Source organism: Elgaria multicarinata, chromosome 3 (assembly GCF_023053635.1).
Source record: "Elgaria multicarinata webbii isolate HBS135686 ecotype San Diego chromosome 3, rElgMul1.1.pri, whole genome shotgun sequence".
Taxonomy (NCBI): Eukaryota; Metazoa; Chordata; class Lepidosauria; order Squamata; family Anguidae; genus Elgaria; species Elgaria multicarinata.
Window position 1 is genome coordinate 71855787 of NC_086173.1, and position 25711 is coordinate 71881497.

General features: G+C 41.4%; 3 protein-coding genes across 5 annotated transcripts in view; 2 read left to right on the top strand and 1 right to left on the bottom strand.

Annotated features, from left to right (window-relative positions):
• Nucleotides 1–477: 477 nt before the first annotated feature.
• Nucleotides 478–4646, top strand: LOC134395380 (ovomucoid-like). Its single transcript, XM_063121542.1, has 6 exons — nt 478–535; nt 1043–1065; nt 1987–2102; nt 3578–3617; nt 4256–4374; nt 4508–4646. The coding sequence occupies exons 1-6, from the start codon at nt 478–480 to the stop codon at nt 4644–4646; spliced, it is 495 nt and encodes a 164-aa protein (XP_062977612.1).
• A 3840-nt stretch (nt 4647–8486) lies between these two features.
• ECHS1 (enoyl-CoA hydratase, short chain 1) lies at nt 8487–10575 on the bottom strand. The gene has a single exon (XM_063120570.1). It carries the CDS (start codon nt 10238–10240, stop codon nt 9368–9370), a length of 873 nt encoding a protein of 290 aa, XP_062976640.1. The 5' UTR covers nt 10241–10575; the 3' UTR covers nt 8487–9367.
• Nucleotides 10576–11269: 694 nt separating this feature from the next.
• FBXO38 (F-box protein 38) overlaps nt 11270–25711 on the top strand; it is a 35913-nt gene continuing 21471 nt past the window's right edge. The window contains exons 1-11 of one of the 3 annotated variants that reach the window (XM_063120573.1): nt 11270–11353; nt 11971–12069; nt 13606–13789; nt 15425–15558; nt 19231–19394; nt 20518–20683; nt 20995–21132; nt 21715–21852; nt 22692–22785; nt 23184–23314; nt 24950–25120. In XM_063120573.1, the coding sequence (XP_062976643.1) occupies nt 13662–13789; nt 15425–15558; nt 19231–19394; nt 20518–20683; nt 20995–21132; nt 21715–21852; nt 22692–22785; nt 23184–23314; nt 24950–25120 (1264 nt within the window). In that variant the 5' untranslated portion in view covers nt 11270–11353; nt 11971–12069; nt 13606–13661. The remainder of the gene's footprint in view (nt 11354–11970; nt 12070–13605; nt 13790–15424; nt 15559–19230; nt 19395–20517; nt 20684–20994; nt 21133–21714; nt 21853–22691; nt 22786–23183; nt 23315–24949; nt 25121–25711) is intronic. The other 2 variants (XM_063120571.1, XM_063120572.1) reach the window with 2 other exon arrangements.

Here is a 25711-nt window from a genome sequence, read left to right on the forward strand (position 1 = left end):
TGATAAAAGCCTTATCTGTAAGCTCTCTGGAGGGCCCCCCAACAGTCCAGAGCAGATTTTTGGGGTACATAGTGGACTGCAGACAGAGGGGGAAATTAGGAAAGACCGTCTCCCCCTCCCATTCAACTACTGGAAAAGTTCTGCTGAAATCAAAAGCCTCCCACTGATGAAAGCAGCCCTTGTCTGTGGGAGGATTTTGCTGGATCCAACCCACTGGGAAAATATTCTCTCCCCCCACCCCTCCAATTCATTTTTAAGGTATGTTTTAAAAGTTGAAAGGGAGCATGCCTCCTGCCTTACATGTGCCCCAGGTGAAATTCCTTAAGAATGTTAGTTATTCGAGACAAGGGTAAAGAATGAGATTGTTTTTGTAGATACCTGGTACTATAAGTATGTCTATGTTTTTGTAAATCCATCCTTGAACAGAACAGAGCACTTGCTGAATCCAGAGGGAACAAAAGACCGACCTTAGCAACCATGAAGAAAACAACCATATTTCTGGTCCTTTTTCTAGCTAACTGTTGCTTCTTGTTAGGTAAGCTTTCTTTCCATTGAACTTGTTCCATTCCATGAGTGGAATGGAAAACATGCAAAATATGGCTTTTCCACATAAGACATTTATCACGTCCTCATCATCCTCTACTCACGGTTATTGACAGGTTCTTTAGATGGTGTTGTGACCCTACAGTTTCACTTCTGTGTCTGACCAGCAGTTTGGGTGATTCCCCCCCCTTTTTTTTTGTTTAGATCAGGGGAAATGTGGCATTTAATTGTGAAAGTGAAAGAAACCGTGATTGCCTCTTCTGTATTTGTGCTCTTCCACTACAAGCTAATGTCACCTAGAGGTTATGTAGTGGTAAAGAACTGATTTTCTATAAGGCAGATTTCAAATTGCCCCAGATCATTGCCCCTTTATTGCTGAACGTTTGCAAATATAACAAAATTATTGCTGAATACTTGTGAATGCAAGATCAGATTTTGCAAACTCCTGTCTTTGGTCATAGTTTTAATGTTGTTGTGTGCGTTTTTAATTATTTTACAGCTGCTGGGACTCCAAGAAAGAAGGTCAGTTCACATATTTGTTAGTTGTTTTTTAAAAAACAACAACAACACATTTTTTATGCTATTAGGCTGCAGTCTTTTGTGCACAGGCAAACCAAATTAAGAAAATATTTGAAAGAAAGGAGGCAGCACTTTCCAGAGTCCACGCTGAAGACATACAGAAAGAATCCCTCCGCAAATCAATTTTCATTTATTATTTTACACTAGTTAATGCTTTCTATTGTAATGTAAAAAACCAGAAAGTGAAGAAATAATGGTAATAGAAATAACAGCGATAATCTGTTTCCACAACAAAACCTTTCATTGTCCCATAAAGCAGCTAAACCATTAGTAGTTCAATTTCTTTAATTTAGTGGAAATGAGCAGATCTTGAAGCAAGAAAAGCCATTCCTAAGACAGTCCTTCAAAACGAAGACTGTTCCCTGGTACATGGCCACTCTAAGAGCTCCTCAGAATGAGCAATGTATTGCATGCTTGTGATTGGCCACTCATGGACATTTGCAGGTCTATTATATGATATTGTCAACATCCGGGACATTTCCCGCACTATCCCCTGGAAATTTCACTTTTAACAAAAAGCAGAGATAATGTGATAATGAGCACTCTCTCCCAGTGTTTAAACTCAGCGTTGCGCTACAATTATGCCACTAGATGGCAGTGTCTCATTAAACTGAATGGAGTGTGCAGAGAGAGGAAGTATTCAATTCAAACCCAGTGGCTGCCCCTGCAATTGAGCTGATTGTAATCCCAGAAGCAGAAAGCCCTGGTACAGCAGTGGGATTTTTTTTAAAAAAAAGCAGAGATGCTCTAGCACAACTATTAACACTACATGGGCTCTCTTGCTAAAGGGCAAATGGTAAAGGGGAAGGATCCCTATTTGTTTACAAATGGCAAATGGATTTTTTTATCTTCATTATTTTGCAGATTGACTGCAGCAAAGTGAAACACAGCCTTGTAGCCTGCCCTAAGATCCGTGCCCCAGTTTGTGGAACTGATGGCAAAACATACCTCAATAAATGTTTGCTGTGTGCCCAAATCATGTGGGTATTTGCACATTTCATATGTGCAATATGCATATTGTATGTGTCAGGAATAGGGATTAAAATTTTAATAAATTTTGAGACCATGGGGAGGGTGGGAACCTGGTTTTTGTTTTCTTCATTTTTTTCCCCTGAAAAAAATTGACAAATAATGAACATTTATGTTTTATGCTAAGAAGTCTAAAGTCACTTTGTAGTTTTACGGCAGACTTCTCCAACCTGGTGCACTCCAGATATTTTTGATTTCAACTCCTATCAGTCTCGGGAGGGCTGCTAAGTAAACTAAAGCGGCTTTTCTGTTCCTACAGTTATTTTATGTACAACTTAGTTTGCTCATAAAATTATCATTATATTTTACAACTTTTAAAAATAGACCCAGTTAGTAAATTTGTAATTATTGCCTGGATAGATTAGAACTACATTAAATGACTGCTACACCATCAGAAACATAGGATTCTATAGAACAAAACCCAAACCTTTACTTCCAGGAAAGTACAGTAGTGATTCAACTCAAATGTTGGGAAACTGAGCATAAATGTCGATCAGTAAAATATGCATTAGATCAATCACTAAAAAGAAATGGAAGAAATAATATGCTGGAAATCTTACAGAGAGGGTTAAAAACATTTTCCCCATGCCTTCGTCATTTCCTAATATTTTACATCTCTAGTCTTTCTATAAAAGTGTTATTACATAGTTTTTAGAAATCATTTTGTGGGGAGTAAAGGTGGGTTAACAATATATAAATACTTGGTCTTAAAATCTGAAAGAAAACATTTCATAATCCAAAGCTACTCAATTTTTCTTTCTTTTTCTTCTTCTTTTTTTTGGGAAAAACATAAACGGTTCTTTGATAGAAACAGGGAATGAAAACGTTTCCCCCCGAATTTTTCCAATTTCTTTCTGGGCCTTCACAGGTCTGGTCAGGAGAGACGTCATGAAGGGTGCGAACATTATGCATACTTTCCTGGAGAAAACCACCACGACAAATAGCGAACATCTAGATATAGATCAGATATGTAATGTAATACAATAATTTAAAATGAATCAGATTTTAAAGGCCAGATGTTCAAAAGTCTCATTGTACAAAAGAGAGCAGTTATGTCTACCCTGAAGTCGTGTCAAAATAGCGTGAAGAATGGCATTAACCTGGAAGTGAAAATGTGTCATTCTGAGTACTCTCTGAAAAGTAGGATCTGAGAAGACAGATGTTCCATTAATGTAAACTGGAAAGAGAGAGGGGGTGGGAGGGCAGAGATGACTGTGAAATAGCATCCTACTTTAAATGAATTAGGTGCGAACCACTGCAGACTTGCCTGGGTATAAACCCTATTGAACATGCTGGGACTTTCTTCTGAGTAAACATGCATGGGATTGTGCGTGGTCAGATTGTAAAATGCCAAATGCTTTCCTTGGGAATTGGATTACACACTTTGCAAGTACCTTAATCTACTAACTCCAGCCTCTCTTTCTAGAAATGGAGCAGATATAGACTTAGCATTTGAAGGATCCTGTGTAAGTATCATGGCTACTTAATCTGAAACCAATTAGCCTAATGTTTGAACTGAAAGAAAAGTAATGAAAAACAACTCCGTCTTGAAAAACGGAGTTTCGCATAGACCTTGCTGGCACCATGATGGCTACAATGCCTTTAGGACAGAGGGCAAGCAAGTTCTTACTCCCATCTGTACCTGTTCTAGCTAGCAAATCTACACTATTATCCATTCCCTTCATTCTGGCATCCCAAGGCTATCATATTAGCAATAGGCCCATAGGGAAGGAAAGGGGGTCAGCTATGTTGGGGAGGGAGGGTTTTGTAGTACAGGCCTAGACTTTTCCACTGCTTGGCTCCCCTACCCATTGTCTCCTGTGGTTCTGTGGCATCTTTGCCAACCAATACGGGGAGAAGAGGTGGGCACCCTTCTTCCCTGTGCCATGAACCCTGCAAAGCACCAAGAGCAAATGGGAACCAACAAGGGAGGGGGTGGTAAACGGCAGAGCAGGGTAACTGGGGGGGGGGGGAGCACTACAACCTTCTTCCTGCAATTTCTTATGGGTCCCAGGTAGTCTCACCTGTCAAGTAAAGGCTGAACATGCTCAACACTTCTGTGGTCAAGCTGCATTTGTTTACACCATCTGGAACACACCCATAGGTTGACTGCAGGAAATATCCACAACCACCGACTGGCGACTGCCCAAATAAACACGTACCTGTATGTGGCACTGATGGTCAGACCTATGCCCATCCGTGCATCTTGTGCGCAAGAATCTGGTAAGTTCAACATCTAAAGAAACTACTTTAAGACCATTGCTAGACACTATGTGCTGCTCTGTGGACTACTACTACTTCCTGCAGAAAAACGAGGAATGCACTTGGGGATCCCATGTGTTATACTTACCATTAGGAGCCTGGCCCTTTACCTGGGCCAGTGTCAGCACTTGGTATTCTTTGGCACCTGCCAAGGCCTAATTGCTCTGGCTGGTCCCACCATTGACACCTTCTCTGAATGCTCCTTTCAAAACAGTTCTGGTCCAGACCTCTAGGCAGCTGGATCTAGGTGCCATTTTAATTTCCTACCATGCTGCCAACATAGCATTATTTGAGGGTCCAGTTGGTTATGGGAAAGGAAATCAGCATTAGTAAGAGATCCATACCTCTTGAAGACAATGAGCCATAGTTTTCTAAAATCCAGCTAGAGAAATCCCCTCCTTGGTCCTCTTTATAGTCAACTCCCTTCAGCCCCTCAACCCACCCCAAATGGTTTGGAAATGGCTTAGTGTCTCATAAATCCTCTAATCATCATGTTCCCTGCACTCGCTGGAGAGAGTGACTACAGCTGCTAAGCTGACAGGCAGCTCCTTCAGATGAGGGGAAAATGTGTTCCCTTACCATGGCTCTGCTTTCTACATCTCTTCCACTTCTGCAATGAGCTGTAATTACGAGGAAGAGAGAAGGAAAAAAGTGGTGACCACGTGGCTTATACAGTCTCAATGCAGTTTAATGGGACAACGCCTTAGTGGGCGTTTTATAGCACAACTTCTGCACACGGCAGGAAATACTGATAAATACTGAGGTTTTTCAGAAGAGCTGGGTTTTCTGAGCCATTTTTTAAGTTGCTAAAACTGGGATATGGAGTGGGAGACGCGCAGGAGGATCACTGCGTTGTCAAAATGACCCACAAACATCCATGATCATAAGCGTACTACAAAATGCTTGTTTAAAGAAGCTCAGTATGTGGTTCACAACTCCACTAATATACTGTATATAGTGCCTTCTGCTTATACAACTCCCCTTTATTTATTATTTTTAGGCCACTTTAAACTGTCCCTGCATTTAAACACTGGACACTTACATCAACTTACATCAACATTTCCCCCCTTTCTGCTGGCTCTTGTCAGCTTGTATTTTAGGCTGCTTTAATTCTCTTACTGTGGCATTTTAATTTAAGTTGGTGGTGGCATTATTTATTATATTTTAATTTTCTTTTAAATGATGAATTGTAAACTGCCAAAGGTTGGAAGTTTATTGATTTAGAAATATTTTAAATAAATGAAGTGCTCAAGCACTTCCTGCAAGCAATCTCAGTAATCCTCACAACAACCCTGTAAAGGTAGGCCAAATCCTCAGAATATCAGAGCCTCAGGCTTTTGGAAGTCATTCATACATATATCTTCTGTTATAGGACAACTGGACAACAAATTGGCATAGATCACCCAGGAAAATGCATCCAAAAAGGTATGACCAATTATTCATGTCAGCATTTATTTAGTATAGGAGGATATCCCACAAATAGACTTACTTTGGCTGGCAAAATATCAGTTTCTTGTTTCTGTACAACTTCTAAAATTGTTTTTAATGTAATAGGCAAATACTGCAATCTTATGCATGGTTAGATAGAAAAAAGTCCTGCAACTACTAGAGATGACAAGGCTTGGGGGGAAAACAGAATATATATATATATATATATATATATATATATATATATATATAAAAATTTCCTGCTTCCTCAACACCCCAGTTGTTGTTTTCTTCTCCAAAAAATGGAAACATCTAACACCTTTGAAATATGAAATAATTTTTTAAAATAATGAAATAAATGATTTAGAAAAGGTGTTTATATATTGTTACCCAGCCTTCATTCCCCCAAAATAATTTCTAAAGACAAAGGGGGCAATCCTATGGCCACTAGACACTGTTTAGAGGACCATAGGGTTCTTTGGTTTTTGGAACTGAGGTCAGAACCAGGACTCTGACCTTGGAGCCCAGAAACTGCTCTCCCCACCTCCCCATAGCCAGTGCAGTGTGAATCGAGCTGGCTACATCTCCAAGAGTGAAAAGGCGCGGGGAGAGGAAGAGACCACAGAAGCTGCTTCACACAGCTTCCTATTGGGTCCCCAGGTCTCTTTCCTCCCCTTCCCTGAAATTGCCTTTCTAGGCAAAAATGCAGGGTGGCCAGAGCATGGAGAAGAGGATCCCCTCTGTGCTCCAGCCGCCGTGCATAGGATAGCTGCCAGCTGGATAGAAATGGATAAACAAGAAATAAATGAAATGTAATGAAAATATTTCTATTTAGTGAGAAAAGTGTCTGAAAGCATAAACTCATGCAGAATTTCTCATTAAATTATTTCCTAATCATTTTCTTTTCCTCCCCCCCCCCCCCGCCAGGTTAAGTTGTAGAAGAACAGGTGCTTAGAGGGATGGATCAAGTCAAGAGTTCATTGTATTATCTCCAATATCTGTCTTTTGAAATGCCTTTGCTACACAGAGCTGCTCTCTATTGTCTTGTTTGGTAGTTGGATAAAATAAGTAACTGCATATTCAGTCTCTTCTCTTTGACCAGCACAAATGAATAATCAAGCAGCAGTTAGCAGACTCTGCCTTTCACACCCCAGTAGATAAATGCTCCACAACAAATGTGTGGGCAGGAAACACAGCAACACCACCCAAGTTGCCCCAACATAAGACAGCATGTTAACAATGCTGCATGCTGTTCATGCTGCTGTTTGAGGGCAGCACCAAAAATCGTTCAGGTTCTTTTGTTGAGACATGCGCTACTGAGTCCAAATTGAAACTGAGTCCAAATTGCACTGTTCTGATGAATGTGCCTTTAAAAAACACGTTCAAGCTAAGCCAAACATATTGGGGCAAAAAATGGAAAGAGGGGGCAGGATGGGGAGGTGTCCAGAATTGAAGTGATACTTAAGGAGTTCATCTTCCTTTTAATTTATGAAAATAAAACACACTCAGTTTTCCTTTTAACATTGGCCTTTTGGCTCCCATGGGCCAGTGATTTCCTAACCCATGTTCCGGTCTTCTCCAAACTGGCTCCCTCCAGATGTTGGACTACAACTTCCATCATCCCCACCCAGCATAGCCATACATCTGGGGGAGGCAGTGAGTTGGGAGAGGCTTCCCTATTCCAATTCACAAACCACAGCTGCAGTTTCAAGGGTGAAATATGAGCGTAACAGTGCAATCCAAAGTAATCTGCTCAATAAGTTTACTCAGATGTAAGCTCCATTGAGTTATATGGGACTTACTCCCAGGTAAGTGTGCATAGGATTGTAAACTGAATCAGCGAAGTCTTGAACACAACTAGCCACTGCTTTTTAATAAACAACAACAACCCTCTCCTTCTGTAAAATTTCTTTACACCAAGGTAATTTTCCTTCAATCTGGAGAGAACTAAAGCATTATTGCCATTCATTCAATGCGCAGCTGCCTAGATCTGGGAGAGGGGAAACATAATGTAGTAAACAACAGAAATCTTCCAGTAAGCAATCATCTTAAAATCTGGTTATTACAAGTAAGTTGTGGCTTCTGGCACAGGGTGGCTGAAAGTGTTTCTTTTTCCTACCTCTTTGATCTACCAGAGTTGCTTTGGGAGCCCAGGAGACACACAACAAATGTGACAGTGGTGGAACAATTGTCACATAGATGTCAGAGGCATAGAAAAGGCTAGAGTGACACAGTATGGACTTCTTGGGAAAACTGAAAACCAGCTTTAGACATGACCCTCAATGGACACAGAGAGGAGTTGCTCTGTCTGCCCCTTTTCACTTCCTTGATTGAAACTGTATATACTTTGAATTAGAAGTTGGGAGCAGAAAAATACCTGAATTTTAAACCAGAGAGCTGTTGATAAGGACGGTGATGGTAAAAGAGATGTAGGAATGGGATGTTGTGGGTCTGCCACCCAAGGAATGACAATTCAGATTGAAATCCTAAGCGCACTTACCTGGAAGTGGGATTTACATCTGAGTAAACTTGTATGGCAGTAGGTTGCCAGAGAAGGTTGGCAGAGCGAGGTGACAGACAGGGCAATCAAATCCTTTTTATATGATTTAATTTTATTAAAGAAATTCATTATTACAATCATGAAGTTAATTCAAACACCTTTCATTTTATTTCTCTTTGCATTGACTTTGGAAGCACCCCCACCGACATAGCCTTTTACCCACTACATTTCTGGCTACAGGTTGGAGCTTATGAGCTTCATTAGCATCTACAAACACGCAAGACAGGTCCTGCAGTCTTGCCCGTCTGTAATCCAACAGCTACAGCTCAGACTCACCACCAGAACAGCAGAACTCTGCAAGTGGCAATAGGTACATGACTGGAACATTATAACCACATTTGGCAAACCTCTCCCATTTACCTCAGTTTGGAGGTAGAATGTGCAATTTGAGTTGTGGGAAGAGACTTAAAGCCATGTGTGTGCATGTAACATCCCCAACATCTGGCACTGCAGTATAACTCTGCAACATACACTACATCCAAACTATCAGGGAAAAAAACCCTAAGCCATCTTCAGACAGAAGCATTCCCCCAAAGCTTGTTTAATGGGAATTGGGGAAAAGAATTACTTCCAATTATTTTCTTACACAAGAAACGGATAATTAGCTTTCCATGGTATGAATCCGCCCCATACTCATGGGACATGTCAGCTTCCTGGCAAGCAGAAGGCAGCCCCTTTAGGGCAGGGGTGAGCAGAAAGTAGATCTCCTGGATGTTTTGGACTATAACTCCCAGAAACCCCTGCCAACACAACCACCGGTCAGGAATGGTGGGAGTTGAAATCTGAAACATCTGGACATCTGCTTTTGTGCACCCCTTCAGAGGTTTGCAGTTAAAGGCCTCTTACGGCAGAGAGATACAAACTGGATGAACCCAGGCAGTATTTCTTCAGGTAGCCCAACTGTCAGCCAGCCACACGTTCCCACGATGATGCTCTGGTGTGTATCAGGGGCTTCTGTGGGGTGAATCAGTGGTCTTTAAAATCTGCCTCGCGCTTCTCCACAAAGGCACTCATCCCCTCTTTCCGGTCATCCGTGGCAAAGGTGGCATGGAACAGCCTCTTCTCCACTTTATTCCCCTCCGCTAGGGTCATCTCAAAGGCGGCATTCACCGCTTCCTTGGCCATGGCTGTCACTAACTTCGAGTTCTTGGCGATCTTCTCGCCGCAGCTGACGGCTTCTTCGAGCAGCTTCTCCACAGGGCAGACTTTGCTGACCAGGCCTGCCAGCTTGGCCTCTTGGGCAGAGATCCGCTCGCCGGTGAGGATCATTTCCATGGCCAGCGACTTGCCCACGGCCCTGGTCAGCCTCTGGGTCCCGCCAGCGCCGGGAATGGTGCCCAGGAGGATCTCGGGCTGCCCAAACTGGGCCTTCTCCCCGGCATAAATGATGTCGCACATCATGGCCAGCTCGCAGCCACCCCCGAGGGCGTAGCCGTTGACCGCGGCGATGACCGGCTTCCTGACGCTGGCCACCCGGTTCCAGTGCGCCAGGAAATTGCCCCCGTAGCACTCCTGGAAGGTCCTGCCCTGCATCTCCTTGATGTCTGCTCCGGCGGCGAAGGCTCTCTCGCTGCCCGTGATGACGATGGCGCCCACGGCCGGGTCCTGCTCCAGCGACTCCAGGGCCTGGTTCATCTCGCTCATCAGCCCATCGCACAGCGCGTTCAGGGCCTTGGGCCGGTTCAGCTGGATCACGGCCACGTTCTGCTTGGCCCCTCTCCGCTCCACCACGATGTACTGGAACTGAGCGGCCCCGGCTAGGAAGCGGCGCGGCGGCAGCGAGGTGGGGGCCACGGCAGGCAGGCGGACCAGGCGGCGAAGGAGGCACGCAGCGGCCATGCTAGCGGGAGGGCGGGCGGTGGGGAGGTGGAGCCCGGGGCTGCAAGCTCAATGGCTCCTCGGCAGGACTTCTGGCTCCCAATCGGTAGGGCCCTCCATGTGTGGGGTCGAGAGGGGTGGAAAGGCTTAGGGAAAGCCTAGGGATTTTAAGAGTTTTTAAAAAGAGGCAGGCAGGCGGGGGAGGCAGGCAGGCAGGATTCGAGGCAGTACCTTTCGTGGCAGTACTTCGAAATAACCCAAACCTCTTGCTCCGCCCCTGCGTATTTCAAAATGCCAGGCAAGGGTTTGTTTATTTTTTAAAAAATCAACCAACCTGATGCTGGCTGACATACAGAAGTTCAGGGGTTGTAGACTCACCGATGAAAAAGATTCACCTGTCGAGTTTCTACCTGCTGCCTAGGTTTTAAAGCAGTCGTCTCCAATCTTGCGCCCTCCAAGTGCTTTGGACTTCAATTGCAATCAGCCCCAGCCAGCACGGCTAATAGACAGGAATGCTAGGAACTGTAATCCAGAAACACTGTAGTCTAAAAGATCTGAAGGGCACCGGATTGGATTAAAGCTTGTAAATTACACAGCCTCCTTTTCGTTTCAGTGCTTTGAAGGTAATCTCGTCCTTTGCCCCCAGATCCAGAAAACAAGCTACATTGGATTAAAACCAACGCAATTCTCCCCTGCTGTTTCAGATATGACAGACAGGCAGAAATTCAGCAGGTGAATTACACGCTGTCGCTCCCTCTGTTAAAGCGACAACAGCACCTATTTAAAGTTCTAAGAGCCCCAACCGATTGTCGCCTCAGCTGGTGAGGGGAGAATCTGCTTAGAGAGACGACACCATTACATTTCATGGGAAGGACGCCCCACACGCTGCCTGTGCAGCGCTTCCTCCACTACGGCCTGTCGTACCGAGCGTTCTAATCCAAGCCGGAAGTGAGGGTTGTGGAGCACTCCCGTGTTTTCTGGGACCCCTTTGGGGGGGGGGTAGGGGGCGGAAAATCTCCGGAAGTGCCCGATGACGGACAGGAAGCGGAAGCGCTGTGTAGCCCTGGGAGGAAGTGTCTCTCGCTGGAGTTGCTCCTCGGATTAGAGCCCCAATAAGTGGAGCTGGCCGGGCAGGTGAGTGTTGGTTGCCTCTGGTGGTGGCCTCTGGAGGGTTCCTGCTCTTTCAAGGGGAGGGAAAGCCAGGAGCCCGGCTGACAGTGGCTGCTGCTGCCGCCACCGGTCTCGGCGGGCACCTTTTTGAGAGACAGCCCGCGCTGACCTTTGACCTTCCCCGGCAGGCGGTGAGGAGGGGGTGGCAGCGGCGACAGCCGGGTGACGGGGTGACCCCTTTTTAATACCCGCCTTCGGCCTGGCTGCCCCTCGCCGCCTTTCTCGGCCTGCAGTGTCAGGCCCTGTTTACAGCCGGCTTCCAACCGTGTTGACTTGAGAAAAAACTCCGGTGTTTTTAGTAAAGCGCTTCCAAATATATGTGCTTAGGGTTAGAGCGTCAGCTTGGGAGGCTGGGCTTTTCACTGCTGCTGCTAGGCGAGAAGCAATTGGATGTATCCCAGAGAAAGGCAGGAAGGAACAGAGAAACAAACAGCTCTTTCCCTCTCCTCCCGTCCCTGTCTGTTCTTGGGAAGCCTGTTTACTATTTACTGCAACTGTGGTTATCGTCCAACTGCTCCAGTCTAGCGCCTTCTCTCGCTTAATTCCCTCCTCTTCTTGTTTTATATTTCATGCAATCTTAGTGATTAATGGCAGCGATGATCTAATCTTCTCAAATAATTTGAAGGAAGAGTTAATCGGTGAATTGCTTGGATCAAGAGTGGGAAAAAACCCTTCAAAATGTATGCAAAATATTTCATATTAAAAGCTTGTTTATGCTTTCTGATAAGCTTAGATTTTTTTTATTTATTCCATTTCTGTATTGCCCAAAGGTCAAAGCTCTCTCGAGGCAGTTCACAAAACAAAAATTAACACTGTAAAATGCAGTGACATAATAAAGCATAGTATGAAAACATCAAATACTGCTGAGTCATGTTACTAGACTCCGATGGAGAGATATAGGACAAATTGTTTACATTTTCAGGATGGTAGCTATGTTAGACTGTTAAAGCAAAAACAGCTAAGAGTGTAATCCTATGCATGTGGTATGCTGGGAGTTGTTGGGCTTTTTTCTGTCTAAACATGCATAGGATTCCTCATTAAAACCCTTGTCGCATCCTGGAGTAATGATGGCATAAGCTTTTGTGGACTATGGTCAATTTCATCAGAGGTATATAGTATTATTTTGAGATATACATATGCATCATTGGGGGCAGATGTAAACAGTAGAGTCAGTGGGAAATCAAATGCAGGAAGTATAGATAGTGACAACTACATTATTAACAGTGGCTATTCACAATTTTGAATGAACTAGCAGGCTGATCTTATGAATGTTTACTATGAAGTAAGTCCCACTGAGTACAGTGGGATTTATTCTAAGTAAATATGCACATGGTTGTGTCCTGAATGTTGTATAATTTGGTATAAAAACATATCGGTCTTGCAATTTGCTGTATGCACATACTTCCCCTACTATGTTAAGCTTGTAAGCCTGCAATCCTGTATCCACTTACCTGGGAGCAAGCCTCATTGAACTCAGTGGTGTGTACATCTGAGAAGGCATGATAGGTTTGTATTGTTGGTGCTCTTGTGCATGCATCCTGTGGCTATAATCCTATAAATGCTTTTAAACTTCCAGTAAAAGCAATAGGGCTTATGAGTGTGTTGCAAACATGTTTTGTACTTCAGTTATGAAAAAGTATAAATGAAGAAAAAGTTTGTCTCTCTGCTTATATGCAGGATGAGAAGCTGTATACAGAATTTGTGTACAGTTTTATAATGCGTGTTTTACGTTAGATCTTTCTCATTTTAGTATGTAACTTCTGGCAGAAACTTTTCGGGTCAATTTGTTCATTTTAGAAAGTAGGCTCCAGCATGCCAAAATTTGTGACAAAATAAATATGTTAGCCTTAAGGTTGTCACAGAACTTCGCCCTTAAAATTTGTTTTCCAGAAGTTGGGTACTGAGGAAATGGCATGCAGTTAAAACTTATGGGAATTTTTACACACAATATCCTGTTTACTAATTAGTCTTTTCTAACCAGACGATTTCTTCAGTCTTTATTTCTGATGGAGATTTTGTATGTGTGAGAGATCATAATCTCTATCTTTCCAGAAATATGCTTTTATGTGCTTCTTGTTTCTTAACTTTCATGGTGGTGAAAGGTTCTTCTATATGCTATTTTTAATTAATATACTTAAGTTACTATTGTCTCTTTCTACTTTTATATGATAACTTGAATAATTATATTCTTTCCTTGTTACCATTTTCTCTTTCAGTTCCATTGTAACTGCCTCACAGTACCAACCTCCTTTAATCAGCAAACATCACCAAAATGGGGCCTAGACGGAAAAATGTGAAAGTATGTTCCACGAGTAGGGAAGGCCCTGTATGCATCAAAGCTGCTGAACTGAAGGACTATATGAACCAGCTTTCACATGAAGTGCTTTGCCATATTTTTAGGTAGGTGAGAAAATGTGTTTTTGTTTTTGTTATTCGCTGTAGTACCTGATGTCCAAAAACACACATATCTGGCAATTGTGAAAGTGCAATAACGCATGCCTACATTTAGCGGCTTCCATATAGACTTTTGGATTCTAAACTGCACCAAACCTCTTTCTTCAGATTTATGTTTACTTGTGTTCTTGGAATTGCTGGTAACTGGGCTGGTGGACTTCATGCTCTCTCTTTCCTATGGCAGTCCCTCCAGTCCCTTGAAAATGCTACCCAGAATCAGGAGACCTGCTAAATGGGGTGGGGAGGGGGATCTCCCAAAACAAGGTAGAGGGAGCTTTTGGAAGTGGAGCTCTTCCTCTCATGGAAAGTCCCTTCTTATTACAGAAGGCAGATTCTGGATCCAATCCAAGCTAATGAAAACAATCATTTGCCAAATAGGTCATTATATACCTGTAATATGATTGTAATTAGCGAGGTGCAAACGAAACAAATATTTGTCTGTTTATCATCAGTTTGCATTAAGGAACTACTTTTTATGTCTTGTTGCCGAACAAGAATATGGTTGTTTTGTCTTGATCAGCACATTTGAAAGGTTCTCACATGGAGGCCTTTCAAATGGCAGCTGTAATTTAAGCTTAGCCCTCCGTAGTCATGTTCAGGTACTATGGAGCATGTGCAAGCTTATGTACCCTTACCTGCTATTTAGCAGAGTTTCCTCTTTCCATTCATCCATTATGTTTTTTCTTTTGATTGAAGTATACAGTGCAGTTTCATTGGAGAACAGAAGGAATTAATTTCATTCATTGTTGCATTTCTTAAATTTTATTTAAATTTTCCTCTGAAAAGAAGACTCAAGGCAGCCAACATAATCAGGAAAAGGTTAGGACCCAAAGAGGAGGTACTGCTCGGATTACCATCTCCCCAGGAAGTTCCATCTCTTATGGCACAGAGTGGGGTCTTCTTGGTTGTGTTGCCCCAGTTGTGGAATTTCCTTTCTAGAGCTTTTTAATTTTAGTTTGGAAGCCTTTCAAGAAGCTTCAGTGTAGTATCCAAAATTGTAATGTTATAGATGTTTTATGGATTGCTGATTTCTCACTATTTTTTAGGAAATGCATGCTTTGAACAGGATCCTTTTGAGGTTGATCTTCCATTGAGTTAGATTGACCTAGGTGTAGTGTTAAATCTTAATATTCATAATCGAACAGCCAGCCCCTAAAATCATGAGAGTTGTGTTTAACTATCATTATGAGATTTGAAAGCATTGAGTGTGAAGGTTGATTTTTATTTTACCTGCCTGTAAAGTACATGGAGAGAAACATATTGTTTTGACAAACCTAGACGTTTTCCAGATTCTACCAAAACATCTTAGATTTCCTGATGCTGTAAAAAAGCAGTATTAGCTGCAATTGCACTGTCTGTGGTCAAACTAGGTTTGAATTTGAGTGTCCCACATAATTGAGAGACATATTGCAGAGCTTTTCTTCATAACCAAATTGTACTGTTCTGCTTTTATTAACTGCTGAATTTATTTCATGCTATAATTGTGTGTGGGCAAGTCCACTGTCATTTCGATTTTTTGTTTGATACAGTAATAGAGGAAAGAAACCATGTGAAGATTAATCCTGTTTTTCCCTTCTGAAGGTATCTTCCCCTACAGGATATCATGTGCATGGAATGCCTCTCCCGGAAGTTAAAGGAAGCAGTTACGCTGTACTTGAGAGTGGTGAAGGTTGTGGATCTCTGCGCGGGTCGCTGGTGGGAATACATGCCCACTGGTGAGTACTGTTCTTATTTAAGTCCGTGGTGCACTGTGATATATTTTATGCCAAGTTATTATAACCAGTTATTTGTTTTTTTAAATCAGCTCAGGGACTCTTTTAAATGTATAATGCATTTTCAGGACTTTGCAGTGTTGCTTTCAGGACCCATTTCAATGCTAGCTACTTTTTTTTCTTCATGGAAGTACACCATCATACAACTGCTTTGATAAGAAATTTTCTATTGATTTTATTTTTTAAGAAAATGATTATGATAGCAGTAAAAGGTAACATAACATTCCTAAAGTATAAATTCACAGTATTCAGGAAAAAGAACAGGAATGAATAATCAGTAATGCCACAATGATCTGGACTAATAGTTTTATTTATTATTTATTTATTTATTTATCACATTTTTATACTACCCATCAGCCGAAGCTCTCTGGGTTGCGCACAATTAAAAACCAACAAGTATAAATTTTAAAAATTAAATGTTCAAAAGGCAATGTAAAACTAGCTACACATACTGTTTCACAGTGTTTTCCTCAATCAGAATATTAGTAATGTCAGACAAACTTCCCTAAAAGACAGTGTGCCTATCCTGTAAATAAGTCTAAAACGAGAATTGCCAAAGATGATATAAAGCCTATGGTGCAAGTTGTAGAGAAGTTTAAACATATAATGAAGAGAATTCTGGTAGAGCTTTTCAATATCTTTTTTCATATTTCATTAAAAAGCAAATTGTGATCAGCTAGCTAAGGCCAGGCAGAAATGATGACGCAGGCATCCAGATTTAAACAGAAGTGACTAATGTAAGGATTTTCCTGGATCGATAGAGACTTGATCCCTAGAGTGAAATTATTGAAACATTTTTAGCAATCTTCTTGAGGAGCCAGGAAGCCTGGAGAAAATTGTCATAGATACAACAGAGGAATATGGTGCCTGCCTTTAAAAGGGAAAACAAGAAAGCCTGATGGTCTAGCTGGCCTTACTTAGTTAACAGGAAATATTAGTCAAAGCATATTGTGAGCACATGATCAAGACTATAATGTGTTAAATTACAAAACAATCCAACATAAATCTGTTGTAGGAAAATTTGTCAAACAAAATGTGGCATCCAACCAGAGCCAAGCACCTTTACTCCCATCATACTTCATGGGAATTAAACATGTGCTTAATTCTCCAATTGAAATCCACAAGACTTTGAGGCTTGACTTCTGCAATTTGCTCTACGTAGAGCTACCTTTGTGCCTAGTCCAGAAACTTCGATTAGTTTCCGTGCGAAGTATAAAGTGTTGGTTATTACCTTTAAAGCCTTACATGGTTTGGGTCCAGGCTACCTGTGGGATCGCCTTCTCCTGTACAATTATTAATTTTTCTCTGTCCTCTGGTTCATTTCCTTCTGCTTTTAAACATGCTACAGTCTCTCCTATTCTCAAGAAACCCACTCTTGATAGGCTATCTCTGTCTAACTACCGACCGGTCTCTTTGTTGCCGTTTGTTTCAAAGATCCTGGAGCGTGTGGTCTACTCTCGTTGTCTTGACTTTCTTTCTAGTAACTCTGCTCTGGATCCTTTTCAATCTGGATTCCGTCCTTTGCATTCCACTGAAACAGCCCTTACTAAGATTACCAATGATCTTCTTACTGCCAAGTCTAAAGGCCATTATTCCGTTCTTATTCTCCTTGATCTAACTGCAGCCTTTGACACGGTAGATCATGATCTTCTTTTAGATTCCCTTCATGACCTTGGATTTTGTGGCTCTGTCTATAACTGGTTTGCCTCCTATCTAGCGGGTCGCTCTTATAGCGTGTTGGCTAATGGCAGCTCGTCTTCTTCTTTTCCCCTTTCAGTAAGGGTTCTGCAAGGCTCGGTGCTTGGTCCGTTGTTGTTTTCTTTATACATGTTGCCCTTGGGTAATCTTATTCAATCTCATGGCCTCCAATATCATCTGTATGCCGATGATACACAATTATATCTTTCATCTCCGGATCTTTCTCCTGGTGTTCACGATCGTATCTCGGCATGTCTTTCAGATATCTCAGCTTGGTTGCTTCATCGTCGTTTGAAACTTAACATACAAAGACTGAATTGCTTGTTTTTCCTCCTAAACCTTCTCCTCATCTCTCATTCTCTCTTACTGTCAATAATGTTACGCTTACTCCAGTCAAGGAAGCTCGTAGTCTTGGCTTTATATTTGATTCCTCGCTCTCCTTTATTCCTCATATTGAGGCAGTAGCTAAATCCTGTCGTTTTTTCCTGTATAATATTGCCAGGATTCGATCATTTTTGTCTGTCTCTTCTGCCAAGACGCTTGTTCATGCATTGGTTATTTCTCGGTTAGACTACTGCAACCTTCTTCTCACCGGCCTTCCTTCTTCTCACATCAGTCCGTTGGTTTCTGTTCACCACTCTGCTGCTAAGATCATCTTCTTGGCTCGCCGCTCTGACCATGTAACTCCACTTCTGAAATTTCTTCATTGGCTTCCAATTCACTTCAGAATCCAATATAAACTTCTCCTGTTGACCTACAAAGCTTTTCACGGTCTAGCTCCTTCCTATCTCTCCTCTCTCATCTCACACTATCGCCCCGCTCGTGCTCTTCGCTCCTCTGATGCCATGTTTCTCGCCTGCCCAAGGGTCTCTACTTTCCTTGCTCGGCTTCGTCTATTTTCTTCTGCTGCCCCTTATGCCTGGAACGCTCTTCCAGAACATTTGAGAACTACAAGTTCAACCGCAGCTTTTAAAGCTCAGCTAAAAACTTTTCTTTTTCCTAAAGCTTTTAAAACTTGATTTTGTTCTGACTTTATACTGTTAGTTTTACCCTACCCAGTGCCTGTTTACCCTACCCTGTGCCTGTTTGCATTCTCTTCCCCTCCTTATTGTTTTATTATGATTTTATTAGAATGTAAGCCTATGCGGCAGGGTCTTGCTATTTACTGTTTTACTCTGTACAGCACCATGTACATTGATGGTGCTATATAAATAAATAAATAATAATAATAATAATACAATCTGCCCCACACACTCAGGCCTTCTGGGAAGAATCTACTTCAGCCAGCCAAAACTGGGCTGACAGGTATTACCTGTCTGCTTTTATTACCTTCTGCTTTTCCCAGACTGTGGAATGGCCTGCCGGAGGAGACTTGTCAACTTAACAGTCCTTTAGTATTTAAGAAAGCTATAAAGACTGATCTATTCCGGCAGGCCTATCCAGAGGAATTTTAGGATCTTTTAATAATGTATACTATGTTTTTAATTCACTTTTATGTATTTTATACTTGTTGTTCCCCACCTCGATCCAAATGGAGAGGTGGGTAAGAAATAAATGTTTATTATTATTTTATTTTATTTAAAGTGCATCAGTTCAGCTGGATTGTGCCCAAATTAAGTTCAGTCTTTTTGCCTCTAGTATTTCAGTCAAAATTTGATAGATCAGATCAGTTTTGTTGTTATTTTAGTAGAGGAGTACTTCTGCAATTCTGTAGTCTTGCCTTTATGGTTTATAATTACCAAATGAAGTTAAGGGTCCTGCAAAGCATGGATGGTAGTGCTTGCAAACAGCAAGAAAAATCCTTGCCCTGTTTTTATTATTATTATTATTATTATTGACTGAGAACTACACTGTTAGTGTTTCTTCTACATCTAGACATCTCTCCGTACTTAAAGATAAAATGTATCATCTTCCCAGGATTCACAGACTCCAGCTTCCTGACTTTACTGAAGAAAATGCCTGACATTGAGCAGCTGTATGGGCTTCATCCCAGGCATCTTGACAGGCGTAGAGTTCGTGGCTATGAGGCTTTCAGCATTCCTGGAGTTCTAGAAGCCTTGCAGGCTTGCCCAAATCTATTAGTAAGTGTTTTGTGTTCAAAACATCAATCTACGTCTTCATTTGACTGTTGTGATCCTTCATAACACTTGGCAGTGGTGGTGGCGGGGAGCAGGGAAAGAGGGGAGGAAGGAGATGTTTCTATGAAAAGGCAGATGACGTTTTATCTCATGGATTGGATTCATTTAAATCTGTTTCATCTAAACAGCAGAAGCAACTGCGGTTTAAAATGTTGCGACTACTCAGCTGGAGTTTATATTGCTTTAATTAAATCTAGAATTCTGCCCTTAAATCTCAACTATTAAAACTGGAAGGCTAAAACTTTGTAACTGAAATATAGTGTACAAAGAGCTGCGCATGAATTCATATGATGTGTACTCTTAATTTGTATGTGGAGCATTCTGCGAACATTTTTTATAACAATTGACAGAAGATTGGTAGCTTCAGAATTGTGGTTAGGCATGATGTGCTTCTCTACACCTGTACTAGAAGTTGTGTCACATACTCATTCCACCATTGACAGCTAGAAGCCTCCACCAGTTTCTCTTCTGTTTGTTTGTTGTTTTGCTTTTAGCAAGCATTGCCCGGGAGCATTGGTTTTAAAACAATGAAAACTTTTACTACAGCTTAAATTTCAGTTGTTCTGCATTCTGCACAATTTTCTGAGATTTATTTATTTACTGCTTGCTTGCATTGGAGGCCACGTTATGTTTTCCGAAGTGTGATTCCAGCCATACAAAGTCCTCACCAGACTGGATGAGTTGCTTTATGGCTTTATAGCACTTAATTTATATTCTTAAATTATGCTGAGATATTCTAGTTTCTTCCATACCATTGTATTTTATTATTAGATTCTTTGGATTTATAGAAAAATGACTATAAATGAAGAACAAATAAAAGTGATGTCTAGATCTCCTGATCTTAGTGCATGTTCTGAGTGTACACTAGGAATGAATTCTCACAATACAACTAATTACTGCCTGTTTCATCAGTTTAGTTTGTACTGTTACTCTTTATTTGAAGTAGCTCATGTATTGAGCATTATTCTTGGTTTAATATAAATACTTAGTTGACCGTAATATATTTTTGTTTGTTTACGATGCTGCTGGGGTTTTCTCTTTACTAAGTACTATTCTCCTGCTTTAGGGTGTTGAGACTTCCCATTTGGAACTCGTAGAAGCCATTTGGACTTATATGCCACAAGTTCACATCCTAGGGAAGTTTCGTAATCGTAATGGTGCCTTCCCAATTCCACCTGAAAACAAACTGAAAATACCAATAGGAGCTAAAATTCAAACTTTGCACTTAGTAGGTAAGACTTTTTAAGAAGTACTTCTGTCAGTTACCAAAGGATGCTATTTTTGAAAAGCTATGAAATCAGAAAAAGAACTTATCCCACTTTGCTGTTTTGTTGTATAGTAGAAATGAGGGCCTACTCGTGTCAGTAGGCAACGCAAAGACATTCTCAGGTTCAGCGCTCTTTTGTTTGCTTTGGAGTGCCAGTCCACAGAGACTGCTACAAATCTCCCTATGAAAATTAACCCCTTTACTTGTATTTACATTGTTTGTCTTGAAATATTTGGGTTTTGACCCCGACTTCCTGCTTTGCTTTACATGTTTTAGGAGTTAATGTCCCTGACATTCCTTGCATCCCAATGCTGAGGCACCTGTATCTGAAGTGGGTGAGGCTCACCAAACCACAGCCATTTAAGGATTTCCTTTGCATCAGTTTACGCACTTTTGTCATGAGAAATTGTGCAGGTAAAAGGACAAACTGTCTTTTTATCCCATACATTTGTACTGTGGGGAGGGGAAATGATGGCCGTAATGCGGTAGGGACACAAGCACGTTAACACTGAATAGTGAATGAAGCCCTGCATTTAGAGCAGGTTTGGATAACTAAGTAATCATTCAGTTGCTAGATTAGTTATTTGCTCTTTTGTCAGCTGAATGTTAAGACAATTGAACTACGTCTTTGCTGGTGATTTTGGCAGCTGCCATTTGTGTTGCTTGGTATAGAAAGGATCAACCATTTGGATGAGCTTCCCTTTTGTGTTCAATGGGGAATTTTCTCCACTATATTTGCTATAACCTTTAACAATGCAATTTCTGTAGTTCTTCTGCAGAAATGTAGATATGTAGGTAGAAACCTCTGTCTCCATCTTCTGCATTCTCTTCAATCCTGATGAATTGTCAATTTCCCCATGTAAATATAGTTTAAAATGTCATCTAGCATGTAGAGTAACATGGAGCAGATGCTATGGTGCCCTAAAGTTTCTACTCTACCTACCCAGCCATCTATGCATGTGAATCCTGACTGTTTGAAAATTCTTTCTTCTGTAGGACCCACAAACTCGTTGAAGTATGTCCCCTTGGTCACAGGTTTGGCTTCTGCTCGAAACCTGGAACACCTAGAATTAGTTCGTGTTCCCTTCCTTGGCGGTCTCATCCAGCATGTTGTAGAAGACAGCTGGAGATCTGGTATGCAGACTCTTCTTTAGAATTGAGAATAGTATACAGTTTTCAGACATGAATTGGTTCCCACTCTTCCTTCATGTGCCCTCTTATAAAAATGATCACTACCAGTAGTCAGTTCCAAAGAGTTTGTGTTAGTTCTGGATGTGCAGAATGTAAGTGAAGGCAATAGGTAAAGTTGGATGTATCTCTATTTTTATGATGAATCAGTATTTGAATTTTAAAATACTGAGTACTTTGGGCTAGTTTGCACATAATGATCACTGTCACGCTAGAACAACTAAGATATAACAATAATAATCTAACCTAAAAACACCATACCCAAGTCAGGAACTAAATAAGAAGATCTCTAACTTATGCTTAAAAATGGTTACAGTGGGGGTTAATCGCTTTGCAGCTGTGAGTGGAGAGTGTAGCCCATAGAGGCTGCACACAATATTTTTGTGGTTAATTTGGTTAATCTCGATATTGAGGGGGAAAGGTACGTGCTTGCCAATGTTTGAGTGTTGGCATCCTTTTTTCTTTACTGTATGTACATAGCTCAGAAAGAAGGTACTGACAGCTGATTTCCAGTCTGTGCATCCATGATGAAAAAGACACATGCTTCTATTCAGATATTACAAAGTGTACTCTTTTTCTGACACCGAGATTATTATCTGCTCAAGAAATTGTGATTTGTTGAAACAAATTTAGTCATGGCTTCCCTTCACCATCACGGATCATCAGGAAGGTGGGGGTGTTCTTTCCAATACACTATGTTCACAGTTCTTCTGGGGTGTCTTAGTACTGTTCCTCACCCACTGGAAAAATATTTATTTTTCTTTCCTTGATTACCTATCAAATAGGGGGCTTCAGAAATTTGCACACAATTGTTCTGGGAGCTTGCAAGAATGCTCTTGAAGTGGACCTTGGCTACCTCATCATAACTGCTGCACGAAGGTACTTGAAGTAGTATATTTGGTAGACCTCTTAATTTTATCTGTCAAATGATACCATTATGATTGTAAATAAGGCATATAGATGGACTTCTGTGCGCTGATATTGGTGCATTCCGTCCACTGCAATTCTGCAATGAATGTCATTCAGAAAGCAAATATTGTAATTGCACTTTCAAAGAAACATTGTCATTAGATTGTTTTTAACTTGCAAGGATATGCAGTTGCAAAATATTGCCTCATGAGTGAACATACATCTATCTGTTAGGCTTCCTTGTGGCCTAGTGAAAGTGCCTCTGCTATTGTCTGTCTTCTTCAGTCAAGGGCTCTAACATGTACACATTCTATACTAGGAAGTAATGGGGTCTGTGTTTAATCACTTCTTGTTTTGCCTCTTTTCAGGTTGCACGAAGTACGAATCCAGCCTTCCCTAACCAAAGATGGAGTATTCTCTGCACTAAAAATGGCAGAATTGGAATTTCCACAATTTGAAACACTACATCTTGGATATGTTGATGAGTTTTTGCTGCAGTGTATGAAATCCTTCAATTTTCCTTTGGGTTACCTATCAGCTGTTAGGGTAGATCTGGATTTTATCTATCTATATACTTCAAATCTTAAAAAGTGCAGATGTTGTGATACCACCTTGTGTAATGCACAAGCCCCTCCCCCCCATGTTCTTCTAAGATCAGGCATGCAGTCCTGGGATCATCTGTAGCTGGTGTGGCAGCTGCCCAGTCTGGACAGTCACTAAATGAAATGAATAAGAGAACGTGCACAGACTCTGTTGCAAATAAATATTGGAATGCAGCTAGTGAAATTCTCCAGTTAGCAACTGCCATCCATTCACCTTTCTGTATTTCATGTGAGTTCTCTCTCCTCCCTGAAGAGAGAGTCAATAAGTGAGTAAATGCAGAAGAAATAACCACAACACATGTTTGTATTTCCCCAGCCATAGAAATACATTACAGAGCTAGCTCTCATTCTGGAGCTGTTCACATAACACGACAGCCCACTGTGGGTTATTTAACCCACAGTGAGGCTGTGGGATATGTGCAGCCACCATTGTGAATATGCATCCCCCTCTCAGGGGTTGTGATGTCGTGTGAACCTGGTGAGCATAGGCTATGTGAGGATTAAACAGCCCTCGCATAACCCATGGTCTGTTCTTCAGCTTTTGCATAATCCGTGCTCGTCAGGTTTGTACAACACGACGGCCGCCGAGTGGACGGTGACATATCAACCTGGCACCCATTGGCTGTCCAAACCCGATCTCTGTGTGTCTTTGCCAAGAGAGGAGGAGAAACCTGTGCGAGCTGCCAGTCTTAAGAAGTTGGTATGAGCAAGACTCCAGGTGTTGGAAGGAGTAAGAAGGTATATGCATTTGCCACTTGGAAGCTCACCTGGGGATTCATTCCAGGCAAAAAGCAAATGTGTTTCACATTCATAGATGAGATAGGAGGTTGGTTGAAGTATTGTTCCTTCTTCAAACCTGCTCTCTCCCATTTGCAACTCTGCAGTGCATTTTGCCTATCAAATTCCTTAAGATGGAGACCGCAAACAAGATCCAACCTGGCTCTTACTAATTCCTAATAAAGTAGAAGTGCAAAGATAAGTGTAGCATGGAGGGGGAGGAATTGACCCACTCCTTTTTGTCGTCCTTGTTCTCTCATCAAGAGTTACTTCAGTCTCAGATCCCCATTGAGAGAAAAACTGTTTTTAAGTGGTTTGGGAGGAGGGGTTTCTGCTTTATAGGAATGTCACTACAAACCCAGTTCTGTGAAGGGGACTTCTGCTGTTATATCTAGTTTGACACTTTAAAAATATGTCCACCCCACCTTCTAATGTAGTGCTAGCTTGAAGGTATTATATTAGCAGTTCCGGTGGTTAAAACTCTTAGTTTAATTCAAGTAAGAGCCCCCTCCCCCCCAAAAAAAAGAAGTTTGTAGGCTTTATAGGCCAATCTCTTTTAGGATGAATTTACGAGTATTGGAAACATTTTGGCATTTCCCCTATTTTTTAAGGTTTCACTTTACCTGCTTTGCTGTTTACATTGTTTGGAATCATCACGTGAACTCCAGTTCTAATTATAATTGTAGCCAGTTGCCAGGATAGCTGTAGAGAATTATGGAAAGAGCAGATTGCTATTTTTTTCTATGTGTATCTAGGTAAAATGATCAATGCAGACCTAGTGAAGTATGGCTTGGCTGATGTGGTTGAAAATCCAGGCATCATCACAGACATAGGAATGAAAGCAGTGAATGAAGTCTTCTCTTCTATTAAATATCTTGTCATATACAACTGTCCACATCTACATAATCCAAGCAGTTGGATCACAGGTACTGTGCCCACAAAAACACATCTGGTAAAGTCCCTCAACAAGCTGAATGCAGCTCCTCAATTAAATTGATTACTGTTAGTGATTATTACATTCCTCTAATACACACCTTTAGAGCTTCAGCTAATGGGCGGTGTAGAATGTAATAAATAAATAAAAATAAATAGTATCAATATAATCCTGTTATTGGGTATAGTTCAGCCTTCCCCAACCGGGTGCCCTCCAGATATTTTCAACTATAAATTCTAGCATTGGCCATGCTGGCTGAGGCTGCTGAGAGTTGAAGTCCAAAACATCTAGAGGGCACCACGTATAGTCAGTGTGTTAACTTCTATGATTCTGCCAAAAATATAATTTTAATCAGATTCATGGATGGATATGGCAATGCTCTATTTTTCTCTCTGCGTCTTACTGAGTCATGGGAAGTTTGACATACATTATCGGCTGATAGAACTGACTTACTGAATTATTCCATATGAATCTGCCTGTTTATTAGTTGGAGTACTCCTCCTCTTGGGGTCCCTAATTTCAGAGGTTAGGCAGTTGGCAACCAGGAATAGGACTTTTATGTGGTGGTGCCCTAACTGTGAAA

Coding starts and splice junctions, on each gene's coding strand:
- LOC134395380 (XM_063121542.1), top strand. CDS start 478: ATGAAGAAAACAACCATATTTCTGGTCCTTTTTCTAGCTAACTGTTGC. Junction 536..1,042: donor TAACTGTTGCTTCTTGTTAG/GTAAGCTTTCTT, acceptor ATTATTTTACAG/CTGCTGGGACTCCAAGAAAG. Junction 1,066..1,986: donor CTGGGACTCCAAGAAAGAAG/GTCAGTTCACAT, acceptor ATTATTTTGCAG/ATTGACTGCAGCAAAGTGAA.
- ECHS1 (XM_063120570.1), bottom strand. CDS start 10,240: ATGGCCGCTGCGTGCCTCCTTCGCCGCCTGGTCCGCCTGCCTGCCGTG.